Source organism: Physella acuta, unplaced genomic scaffold, assembly GCF_028476545.2.
Source record: "Physella acuta isolate Inbredline_101_S28 unplaced genomic scaffold, ASM2847654v3 ptg001108l, whole genome shotgun sequence".
Classification (NCBI taxonomy): Eukaryota; Metazoa; Mollusca; class Gastropoda; family Physidae; genus Physella; species Physella acuta.
The window spans coordinates 20,921-33,760 of NW_026732625.1; the positions used below are offsets into that span (position 1 = coordinate 20,921).

At 33.6% G+C, this 12,840-nt stretch overlaps 1 protein-coding gene across 1 annotated transcript; it reads right to left on the minus strand.

Annotated features, from left to right (window-relative positions):
- Positions 1-2,003: 2,003 nt before the first annotated feature.
- Positions 2,004-11,191, minus strand: LOC131955829 (D-2-hydroxyglutarate dehydrogenase, mitochondrial-like). The gene is made up of 8 exons (XM_059320111.1): positions 11,156-11,191; positions 7,657-8,094; positions 6,544-6,741; positions 5,424-5,617; positions 4,829-4,997; positions 3,802-4,088; positions 2,803-2,974; positions 2,004-2,320 (listed from the first exon to the last, which is right to left on the minus strand). Exons 2-8 carry the CDS (start codon positions 8,063-8,065, stop codon positions 2,061-2,063), a joined length of 1,689 nt encoding a protein of 562 aa, XP_059176094.1. The 5' UTR covers positions 8,066-8,094; positions 11,156-11,191; the 3' UTR covers positions 2,004-2,060.
- Positions 11,192-12,840: the final 1,649 nt, after the last annotated feature.

The following is a 12,840-nucleotide window of genomic DNA, read 5'->3' on the forward strand; positions in this document are numbered from 1 at the left end:
ACTGGTAGAGTATGTTGTAAATGTGTAATTTGTATTCAGGTAGTAAAAGTGTTATACCCTTTGATATCTGTGCTTATCAGTTACTTGAACATTTTTTTTTAGCAACAAGCTAGTTTTTTTTTAAAAGAATGTTTAAAGAACCACACATGTAGATTAATTGACATTTAAAAATATACATAGATATGAATAAAAGCTATGAAATCATGCATACAAAAAGAATTTCAAAAAGCAATTATTTATTTTGTGAAAGCCCTTAAAATTTGTATAATTTCTTTAGTTAGCAAATATAAACAATAGAAATATAACCAGTATAAACCATACAAAAACTCATGTCTAACTAAACATGTCATTTGGATGACATTACCTTTTGGAATAGAATGATAAACATGTCTGTGCATGTCTTCACCTTGGTACAGAGATAAATCCACCCCTCTGTCCAAAAAGTAAACTTTACAGATATCTTAAACATGAACAGAAGGTGACTGGACCTAAGTTTAGTTCAATAAATAATGTTTCAGATGTAGTAATAATTTAGATAAACATTCAGATAACTTCATATGCCTATGCAGATAGCTGAACCATATGTACATGAGTTGTCTAGACTCATGTCAAGGCTAGCAACTTCCATCACAACAAAACCTGATTTACATAGATAAAAATCTCTTACAAAACATTTTCAGCTATTAAAGGGGAGAAATGAGATTTTATACATCACAAAGACAATCAAACCAGCACCAAAATCATGTAACAATAATACTGTTAGTATTTTGTCAGGTACATCCAAAGTTTTAAGTTAAACAATAAATGGGGCACATATAACAATTAAATTATATCATTTTCTCAAAATATGTAAGGAAACATTTTCACAGATAGTTATTTCTATTTTCTATGCAGAGATACTTTAAACATTGTTTTATTATGCTTAAAATAGAACAACAAAAAAATAATGTTATCTCAAGTGTTTAAAATATTTGTTTTTCTAGATAATATTTTTATGATAACTTAGTGCAAAGTGAACTGAAGGTCACATAATTGAAATAACTAAAAAATATTCAAAATTGGGGTGGGGTTGTTAGCTTTTAGCCAGTTATTTTTAATTTAAAAAGACAAATCATAAAATTCATAAAAAATAAAAACAAAGCCAAACTAGTTGATTTGTTTAGCAAAATTAACTTTTTAAACACTTATTATACGGCACTAGAATGGAATGTACACAACAAAAGTCTGATTACTAAAACAATAAATAAAAAGTTTGAATTAAGTGGATCTAATTATAAACTCTTAGTATAAAGTACTTAAGAAGTGATAATTACTATACAGATTTGCATTCACTAATCAATGTCAAAAGCACATGAACAAAAATTAAAATATACTTGAAGCTGTTACATCATTCAGCATTCTTGTAAAATGATCTCAGTATAATTACATTAAATTACATATAAGTAGCCTACTTTACAAGTATAGCTTGGAATCTGTTAAGTTGTTGAAAAAGTAAAGGTAGTATGGTATACTCTCAGAAGCCCTAGAGGCCCATATTACAAAGTAGAGTTTTTAGTGCTGTATAAGAATTTTATTGGCAACCCAGTTGTTTTTATTGCTCCAAGTAAGACTAGGATTTAATTTGGATAGTGGATTGAACATTATTTATTTTTGCACACACTAGTTTTATAACCCCATCCCATGATGATTTTATAATAGTTCTGATTACACTTTTCAGTTATAATTTTGTATAATTATAATCTTTATACATAAATTGAGGAACAATTATCCTCTATATGACCAGGCAGGCAATGAAATGGAAGCTTCAAGGTAAATGGAAAATAGTCCCAAAGACACCTGGCAGTCAGGTACCATCAGGATGGATCACCTGTGGAGCCAGCTGTGGAGAGCTCTGTAGAGCTGTAGGTGGCAGCTCTCACCCCAGCATGAGAAATGGGAGACAATGATTGACTTGAAGTCATTTTTCACAATAACAACTCATTTATAAAATCTCTCCACCGACAATTCATCTCTATTATTTTACTGACTATCATGTATTGATTTTTAGAAAGAAAAAAGGATTACACTTCTTTAACTTCAGGTAAAACTTTGTATGGATTCATGATACCTTTGGGATCAATGGCTTTTTTTATAGTGGCCATTAACCCCACGGCTGACCTGGTCTTGCTGTGGTAGATAAAGTTACGCTTCTTGAACCCTAGGCCATGTTCAGCACTGACACTACCGCGGTGCTTTGCTACCCAGTCATAGACAAATGGCTCTATAAGGTTCATGGTTGTTTTGTTGTACTCTTTTGTTGTAATGTTGAGGTGAAGATTGCCTGGAAATTAGTTTGATGACATTTGTTATTTTAGAATATATTTATATATAAATATTTTAATGTCATGAATGAATCCAAAAATGGAGTAAATTATAAGGTACAAAATATATCAATTAAAAATTAACCATTAACAATCGATTAGGAATACAAGCTATTAAGACGGTATTAAAGTTAAAAATTTTGATGATATATATAAAATGGGAAGAGGTTGCACTTCAGTTCTATTTGTAGAGATTTTCATTTGGTAATGTGTTTGCAGCACTTAATTATGGTTAGAGTTATAGTCAAAGTATACAACTCAAACATTCACATATGCTAAAAGAATCTCCATACTAAATGACAGTTAATTTTTTTAAAGTGAAAAGATTTCTATCTGTTTGACTGAGAACATTACTTTTATTAGTATTAAACATTACTTTATTGATATAAACCAATGTTTAGATTCTAAAAAAATGACAATGAAATTAAAACAAACAACTAACCATCCCCAACATGGCCGTAAGCCACCACACGTATGGCATGTTCTCCCAGTCTGTCCCTCATATCTTCAACCAGTTGGTAAAACTGCAGCAGTGGAAGTGAAACGTCATACTTGTAGCAATAGCCATCCACCATTAAAGCTTCAGCGCATCTTTCTCTAAGTCCCCAAATATTCTGAAAATAATCAACGTTTATGATATATAAGTGAAACGTCCCGAGTCCACCCAGCTCTGATGGGTACCTAACACTTTAGGGAAACAAAGGAAGCTGGGCATAGTGCTGACAACTCTATCCCTTCATATGCCGAGATCTCTGTAGCAGAAGAACTCTACTTCATCTGCCCCATATGTCTTGGGCAGTTAGCTTAATAGTTCAATTTTCAGTAGCGGACTTCTTGCTAGTAAGCTTACAGACTTTAGCTTTGCTTTGTCTGTTGTTTTAACAGAGTAAAATCTTGACCCTTCAATTATTAAGCGTAAGGACTTATAGAAGATCTTTCAGTTTTGTATTAGTAAGAGTTGGTAGTATAAATAACAATTGCTTTGATTATACAAAGTCCTTTTTAGAAAAATAAAAAAAACAGTTATATTTTAATTCCATTCAAATAAAAAATGTAAAGCTAAAAGATGCATCTAAGAAAGTAAAGCCATTCAAATAATACAAACTGCTTCCCAGATTAGATTAAACTATACAAGTTAAAATATGAGCCTCAGTAATTTAAACTGTGTGGTCAGATGGTAGGACCTACGACTGCTAAAACAAAAGGCTCAAGTCTGTAGGATGTCTCGGAGTTCATTCACCTCTGATAGTTACCTGGCATATGTTAGGGAAACAGGCAGCGGGGGACAGTGCTGACCACACAATCCCTCATATCCCGATGTAAGTAAAACAGATGAACCCTACTTCATCTACCCCATATGTCTTGGGCACAAACAGGAAAAGATGATGAAATAAAAATATAAGGTATATCCTATATAAAATTGATATCCAACACAACCTACCCGAATTTTGCCTAAGTCTGTAGCCACACATCCATCGAGTGCTTCGCCTTTCTCCAGTACTGAGTTCAACAAACTCATCAACTTCTCCTCATCATGTTTTCCATTGGACCCACTACACTCCACCAGTACATAGTGAGGATAATCTGCTAGTGGGCTGCTCAGTTTTAGGTTTTCTTTCACAAGGGTCATTGACTGAGAGTCCATGAACTCAAAGGCTGAGAGAATTTCCCCCAAATGGAGTTTACAAGATTTAAAGATCTCCAAAACATTTGAAAACTTTTCACAGCCTGAAAAATAGGGATATATTTCCATATTAATGTTTTATAAACTGATAAGACATCAAGCAAAATGTTATATTACATAAAAAATCAGTGAAAAAATATTTTAAAGAACATATTTTATGCATTAATTTTAGATTCTCCAGTTACGTTTATAGAAGTCTTTAATATCCTCATAATGTTCATTTTTCCACTAAAAAAATCAATTTATGTTTTTAATAATGTATTGTGTATCTACTATGATCATCATCATTCCTTTGTGGCCCCTGGGGAGCAAAGGGCTGCAACCACACATCTCGATCGGACTCGGTTTTGGGCTGCCCCCTTTATCTGTGCCCATGTGTGCCCATGATGCTTTAATCCAATCAATGCCAGCCAGGCAGGTTTTTTTAAATAAACCAACACATTAATTTTGGTTCAGAACCTATTCACCAAATATTATTCTACTAAAACCAATTCATTTTCTCAGCACACACAAACAATTAGTCTTTAAGGGGTCATCCATTTATGACGTCCAGATTTTTTTTTGGATTTTGGACCCCCCGTCCACAAAAATCCACTTTTTTTCGTTATAAAAGTCCATATGCGTCCACAATAGTCACTTATTTTCTGACTCCCCCCCCCCCCCCCCCCCCGCGTGTGGACGTCATAAAAAGTTAAAATTGTAATGTTCTAAAAAGAAATTTAGTCTATAAAAAGTATAAATTATATTGTTAAATATCTAAAAAGAAATTAAGTTTTTTAATTACCCAGTAAAGCAACAGTGATGGCTTTAGGTTTTTGAGGGCAGATAATTGAGACTCCAGTTATGATCCCTAATGTTCCCTCTGATCCAATAAACAGCTGTTTGAGGTCATAGCCAGTGTTGTCCTTCCTAAGGGTGGTCAGGCAGTCCACAATCTCTCCATTGGGCAGAACCTGCAGCAGATCACATCAGTATACACAGGATTCTGAATGGCTCTTCTGCTATTATTGAAATCTTATTTCATATAGTAATTACAAATGTAACTGGTAATGCAATTATAAATTACAAATTTAATTGGCAATGTAATTACAAATTTAACTGGCATTGTATTTACAACTTTAATGGTGTGTTAAAAACAATTCTTTTTCTTCTTCTTCTGCGTTCTTAATTTATTTTATGGTGGAGGATTTAAACAACAAGTCCAACAATTAATAAAATTAATAAAAACAATTAATAACAAGTACCAACTACTACTGCTATTTCTTCACAATAAACATTAAAAGAATTACACCTTACAAATATTAATAAAATAGTTAAACACAACATTTTCTTAACTTTCTAATAACTAATTAGTTACTGTAAACAGTTAACTTGCTTACAACTTCCAGCCCAAGAACTGATCCATGTAGAGAGCCGTATCTTAGCAGACGGATTCCCCCAGCATTGGTGGCGACATTGCCCCCAATATGGCAGCTGCCTTTTGCTCCAAGATCTAATGGCATGGTAAAGTCGTATTCTTGCAAGTACTGATCCAGGGTTTCAAGGACACATCCAGCCTGGCAAACCAAGATTCCTGTGGAAAAAGTTTAATCTACATTTTTAACTGCAAGAACAGGCTACTCCTTCTATAACTGGTTAATGTGTAAATATTATGTGTGATTATAAAACAGGCTTGAGTAGGAATCTCTTACTCTTTTGATTTTTAATGAACTCCAATAAAATAAAATAATAAGTTAATTCACAGTCCAAGCTTCAATAAAGAGTATGATGTGATATATAAAATTACAGGTATTCATTACACCTTGAAGCTAACACTTGGTCAACTGCAAATTTTTAACTCCAAATTTGTGAGACTATTGTAGAATTTACCAAAGTGGAGCTAGAAAATAAAACTTCAAGCTAAGTGTACATTAAAAAGTAATCACTACACATTTTATCATTTTATGTCAGATATTTCATATTTATTAAATTGAAATAAATTGTATTTCTTTTCATATCTTCATGTGTGATTCTTTTAAATTTCTATTATTTTTAAAATCTGTTTTGTTTATATTTAATTAATTTTCCCTTTTACTATTCTACTATAATTCTAACAGCCTGTGTGAAACAAAAGAGATCACAGTACATAATGTTTGTTATATTTTAGTAAAATAAAAATATATTATGTTTCCTAGTCACCAAAAGCAGAGTTCACTCAATACAAGTTGATTAGCACTGAACAAAAGTTTATTCCAGTGTTTATCTAATATTTTTCTAACTAGCCATTGATAAAGTAGACTAACAATAAACTGGAAGCATTATATTATAACTAGCTCTCAATAGATATTATTGTCTTAAGGGGATATGCTCAGCAAAAAAAAAACATGTTCCTGATTTTTCATTATAATGGGTTTGCACTTTTGAATACGCTGTCCATTTTTGTATTTAAATTTAAGAAAATAATAACAAACTGAGCAAATCCACTTCATGCCTTAATACAAATAAAAAATAATTCCTTACCAGAAACTTTGTCTAAGCTGATGATCTGGTTCATCAACTGTGTTGAAATGATGACTTCATCAAACACAGGGACACTCCCCCCTACCATACCGGTGTTGCCCCCCTGTGGGTTGATGGCCAGGTTATGTTCGTGACAGTACTTCACAAGGGCTGCCACTTCTTCCGTTGTTTTTGGTCTCAATACAACCTTGCTTGAACCTGGTCATTCAAATGTCTAGATTAATTACATACTCAATGCACAATACAACCTTTCTTGACCCATCACATGCTCAATACAACCTTGCTTGAACCTGGTCATTCGAATTACATAAAAAATTTGTGGGGATGGCCTGGCCTAGCGCTAGACTGCTAACCTGAAAGTCTTGAGTTGGGTTCAAGTCAGTAGAACGTCCCTGAGTCCTCCCAACTCTGATGGGTACCCAACTTACTAACATTAGGCAGCTGACCACACTATCCCTTCAAATGACGAGATCACAGAAACAAGTGAACTCTAATTCATTTGCCCAATGGAGCGTCAGGTTAAAAAAGAGAACTTCACTACATACAGAAATTCAGCTTAAAGAAAAAAAAAAGTTTATAAATAAACAGTTTTGTTGAATAAAGATATTTTATACAAAAAAAGATTGTGTGAATCAGTACCTGTTAGAAATGAGGTTTTAAAAATAATTCATGCTGTGTTACAAATACAAGAATTGATTTCATAATCTGTACATTGGAAAAAACATTTTCTACTGCTTTTACAAAAAAACAAGTAAAAATCCTATCAGACCCTGATCCACTGAGCTGATTTATGATTATGTAGAGTTTCTATAACCTTGATATATGAAGGGATATTGTAGTAAGTATTATGCCCAGCTGTAATTAGGCTTACTCTCCCAAACTTGAGTCATAGCTAGGTCTGACTCTAAGGTCCCAATAATGTCCCACTGGTTAAATCCAGAGCTAAAGAACTTTGGGGTGTGATTACATACTCTACCTTTGCTAACACTGGCAAGACAAGATAATTCTGTGGGGCTATTGTTCAATATTGCCATTGATTTATAAAAACCACAAACATGAATATGACAATATTTGTACTTAATATTTACCTAAAATACAAACAGAATGACATACCTCTAACAGTTTTCAGCCAATCAGTGTTGTAACCCAACAGCTCATCACTGTCAGTAATCACACGACCTGGAATCATCTCCTCAAAACTGGCAATATCTTTATCAGTAAGTGCAGAAAAAGGTCCTCGCTTCAGGCCTGGGTACCGCTCACTTGTCAGCGTGACAGAAGACACATGTCTTATATTGTTTCTATTTAAACATATTCCTGATGCATTACTGTCCAGTAAAACTTTATTCCCTCCATGTAAACTATATAGAAAATTGCTAGGGCAATTTGTTTTTAAACTTCTCTCTCCTTGTGTTGTGGATAATAACCATCCTGTGGAGAGTTTGCGAGAAAGCAGTTCCGTCTTTTTAAACAAGCTCATAGAGTCATTTAATGTTTGACGACATATACTGAGTGCTTGCATGTTTACTGTTTCAAGCTTCTGTTTACAGTCTGAGAGAAGAATTTTTTAAATAATTAATTAATAGATTTTACATACAAACATGTGTAAATACAGGCCTATATTTATATATGTATGACCCAAGTTGAATTGGCGATGTAGTGGGCTAGAGGAGGCAGAAAGGATTGGAAGAAATTGGGAACAGCTGGAAAGAGTGACAAGAGATAACGGAGTGAAAAGCTTTGATATAAACCTTATGAATGTTCCATAAGGAATGAAAAGGAACAATGATGATGATGTAGGCACCAACAAAAAAGTATATACAGCAAAAAAAGTAAAGACAATTTAATCCAATTATTAACTAGGACTAATAGTAATACACAAAATTACTTTAAGGTTAATCTGATTCAGGTATAAATTGCCCCTAATGCAACAATTAACACTCTAAATTCATAAGGCAGTAATTATCATTAATCCATTACTGTTGTGTTTTAGACATACTATAAAAGAAAGATAACGGCTAAATGCAAACAAAGAAAAACATTTAAGAAATACAAAAAAATAGTATAGCTGCTATATTGAAATTGCAGATAGAACACAAAAGGAAGAAGCACATCATAATAAATGTGAACCTTGTAGGAAACTTCACTCAAACTTACACTTGGTGTTCAAGCTTAAGTGCATGACTCATGGATATTTACTAAAAGATAAGTACATAGATACTACAGAGTCTAATATTTGCTTAGGACCATGTAATGAGGGGAAGTTATCTTCACATTTTATCTCTCTGTGTTTAGACTTAATGTTCCTGTCTGACCCTCTAACTGCTGTGGATTTATGTTAGGTAGTTTATCATAAGCTTAAGGTTTATAGAATAGAGTAGGCCAACCAGTTGGCCTTAATTAATATGCAACTAAAACTTTAAGATAAAAGCTTAGTAATCATGGTTAAGAATTGTTTAGGGAAAAATATATTTGCTGATGGACACAAGGCATGAGATTTTACCCATTGACCAATGGGAGGGGGCCCGCCCCACCCCTCCAATGAAATAAACTAATTATTAAATAAATGTATATATATAGCATTTATTTTAAACACCCTCTCCCCATGAAAGAAACCCTGCTAATAAGAATAATTTAACTGAGAAGTTTTACTAGAAAATTTTCTTTAATAGACTAGATTGACTAGATATAATAATCTAGTATTCTAGGGCAATGCATTTTTTTTTAAAAGGAAAGCATTGGAAAATTAGAAGTATTTCTTTTACTTTTAGTTTTGCATTTTAGTTTAGTCTCCTCATAACAACTCATTGTATTTTCTGCTTTTGGATTACAAGGAAAGAGCCAGTTGAATTCTGAATTAAATTTAGGCTGATTCTAGCTGGAAAAAGATACACAAACGCAATGGAGAGAAACTACCACCTTCATTCGCGGCAATGTTTTCGATGCTACTGCGCATGCGTGTGTTTACAAACAAAATGCAGAACCCTAACCCTATCCTAATCCCTAAACCCTAACTCTAACCAGAAGCGTACGAGGGCAGGGCGGGGAGTGCGGAGCACACCGGGTGACACGATTTGGGGGTGACAACAAGGCAAAAAAAAGGCAAAAATGTACAGAAGAAAAATGCTTTTTTGCCAGTTCCATTAATGATTAATTAAATTTAAATTGTCTTTTAAGTACAAATCGACAATTAAAAGGGGGTTGGGGTGACACCGTGACGTAAACACTCTAACTATAGAGAAAACAATGCTACATACAACTGTATTACTAACAGACTACATATACACACCATTACTATTAAGTCTGCAGTTATTTAAAGCTTATACTCATACCTGTACGTGGCCCATATTTAAATTATAAGACTATGTAGGCTGATACACACAAAAATTCATATAGATCTATAGGCCTATATAATATATATATATATATATATAGGCCTATATATTATATATATATAAAATTAATTATATATATAGGCCTATATATTATATATATAATTATAATTATATATATATATATATATATATATATATATATATATATATATATATATATATATATATATATATATATATATATATATATATATATATATATATGATATACTATTATACTTTGTTTCTTGGAGAAGGGGGTGGGTGACACCATGAAGTGTCGCACCGGGTGACACCCAAACTAGCAACGCCACTGACTCTAACTCAAACCTAGCGCAGCGATTACGTTCACTTAGTCTTTAGTGATTAGTGACCTTCTACTGGCTTCTCACAGAACTATTGGGTAAAACACCATTTTAGCGTATTTTATTCCCCGCTTGACGTTCACCTCCAGTTGAGCGTAATTTATTGTAAACACAACCAAAACATACAAAAACGTTAGGAAAACACAGACTACTTATATTTTTTTATGAATGCGATTTTTTATTAGAAAAGGTAAAAAAACATGAAAATGCATTAGAACTGTTCCAATTAAATATCGTGTGTTCGTCGGCGGGAGAAAAATCTTTACACGGTCGCGAGTTCACCGTGAGTTCACATTGACTTTAATTATCAGCATGTGCAGCATTAGTCATAGCTCGGGCAATAGCTGTTTGAAATTGTATTGGCCTCAGTTTTGGGGTCATTGTAAGTTCATAAAAGTTTATTTATAGTATCATGCCTGGGAGATACTTGTAACAATACAAACTTAACCGCCTTTGCAATTGTGAGTTACGTTTACCCGTATTTCACCCATCGCCATGAAAATTCTGACACACGAACATTGCACATTCAATATATATTCTAAATTTGGATTTTTCTCAACTTTTAACAAAAGTAAATTATCAAAATCTTAAACAAAGTCAGTCTCTTTCATTTGTTTTTTTTTTCATTTGTTAAAACAAAAATACAATACATATTAAATTATACATGAATACAAATAATAAATCGGAATAGTAGTGCTGTGCAGTAGACTACTCCTGGCAGAGACGGTAGAGATGTGCAGTGTAGTCAGTGTGTAGCCACAGAGATCTAGATTAGATCTAGATTCTAGAAGTAGTTATTTTAGGTCTAGAATCTAGATGTAGTAGATCTAGATCTAGTAATTACTAATTAATTTGTAAACAAATATTACAAACTTTTGTCAACACTCGGCAACTTTTCACTGTAGTGTGATTTTCTACTGCTAACGTTTACTCTAGATCTAATAATAAAAGTCCAAAATCCAGATCTATTAACCTAGTCCTAGCTCATTAGTAGGCCTAAGTAGGCTTATTAGATCTAGATACACCTTGCGAACATGAAAGCCTATCTTTTTAAGTTGAAAGTGTTACGTAATTTTTAATATTCGTTGCCAATCCGAATAACTGATGAATTTCTGCGTTAAGCTTATCTATCAACAATTTCAAAGAAAACGTAATCGTAATTGCATGGGAACACATCCATTAGGAGAGCACTAAAATTTAAGAGTAAATCACCTCCCCTTAAAAGTGTTGACAAACTTACTTTAATCTATGTGTTCCTTTGTTTTGTAGCTTTATGCGTACTTATTTTTATCGGAACGATTTCTGTTGCACCTAAGTCTCGAGTTCGATCCCGGGTTCAAGTAAGTAGAAGAATGGCGGCTGGGCACAGTATCCCTTCATAAGTTCACATGCCGAGGTCACAGAAAATAGTAAACTCTACTTCACTTGCCTCGTAGACCGTCAGATTTGAACGGGAACTTTACTAAATCTAAAATTTTCTCACTAGGTTGTAAGGGTATATAACCAGGGATACACTATTTTCAAGAAATAATTACATGAGTTGTTTCTCTTTGCATGACAAAAATCATCGAAACAGTTAATTTAGAATAGCAGTCAGTAAGTCAGTGTTTCTTCCAGATTTTTTTCTCCGGGGGACATTTTATATTGGGGAAGGGGGAGGGGGCCGACTAAAATATCAGGGCGGTGGACACTGCTAAAAAAAATCAATTTTCTATATAAATTCTATTTTGTTCGGGGGAGGGGGGTGGGGCGGTAGACGTTATTTTTCGTCTACCCACACCCCGAACAGCTGCATTGACGATACTGTAATAGCAGTAAACATCGCTTGTTACTCCAAATATTAATTTCAAATCCTGGTCAGGTTCAGGAATAGAATAGATTAAATGATCAATGTTCAATTATATGTATGTATATATGTATATAAATGGCAAACCTGTAACATTTAACATTGCCGAAATACAACTGAACCAACAACTTGCAATCTTTGATTGATACTTTGGTTAGAACACATTTTACACTATTAAGATAAAAAAAACCACTGTTAAAACATCCTATTTTATTACATCAAGTTTACCCGTAAACATAGAACAATCAATAACTATAACAGTAATTCATCAGAATTACGTCTCTACACACTGCATACTGGAAGTGAAGTATGTCTTTATGTTTTAAAACAAGCAACAAACAACCTAACAATAACAAGACAGAATCGTAATGTGAAACAGAGGCGTAGCGACCCTTCCCGGCGCCCGGGGACAAACTTTCGATTAGCACCCCCACCCCCTCCTCAAGCTTTCGATTTGCACCCCCCTCAAACTTTCGATTTGCACCCCCTTCAAGCTTTCGATTTATTTCTCCAACCCATTTTGGCGCCCCCTAAGGTCCCTCCCCCCCTTCTCCCCCCATCGCTACGCCTCTGATGTGAAAGCATTAGTAAAATACATTTAAAATACTTTTAAAAGTCAAAACAATTCATGCCTTCAAAAAGCCGCTGTTAATGTAAATTTCTTTTCTCTTTCTTTTTATTTGCTTTCTCATTTTACTTTGCCTTTTGCTTT

What these genes read in the sequence shown, in the direction of transcription:
- LOC131955829 (XM_059320111.1), bottom strand. Translation starts at nt 8,065, where the DNA reads ATGCAAGCACTCAGTATATGTCGTCAAACATTAAATGACTCTATGAGC. An exon ending in TTGGCTGAAAACTGTTAGAG is followed by an intron (nt 6,742 to 7,656) that starts GTATGTCATTCT and finishes TTGAATGACCAG; the next exon opens with GTTCAAGCAAGGTTGTATTG. An exon ending in CAGCTTAGACAAAGTTTCTG is followed by an intron (nt 5,618 to 6,543) that starts GTAAGGAATTAT and finishes CTTTTTCCACAG; the next exon opens with GAATCTTGGTTTGCCAGGCT.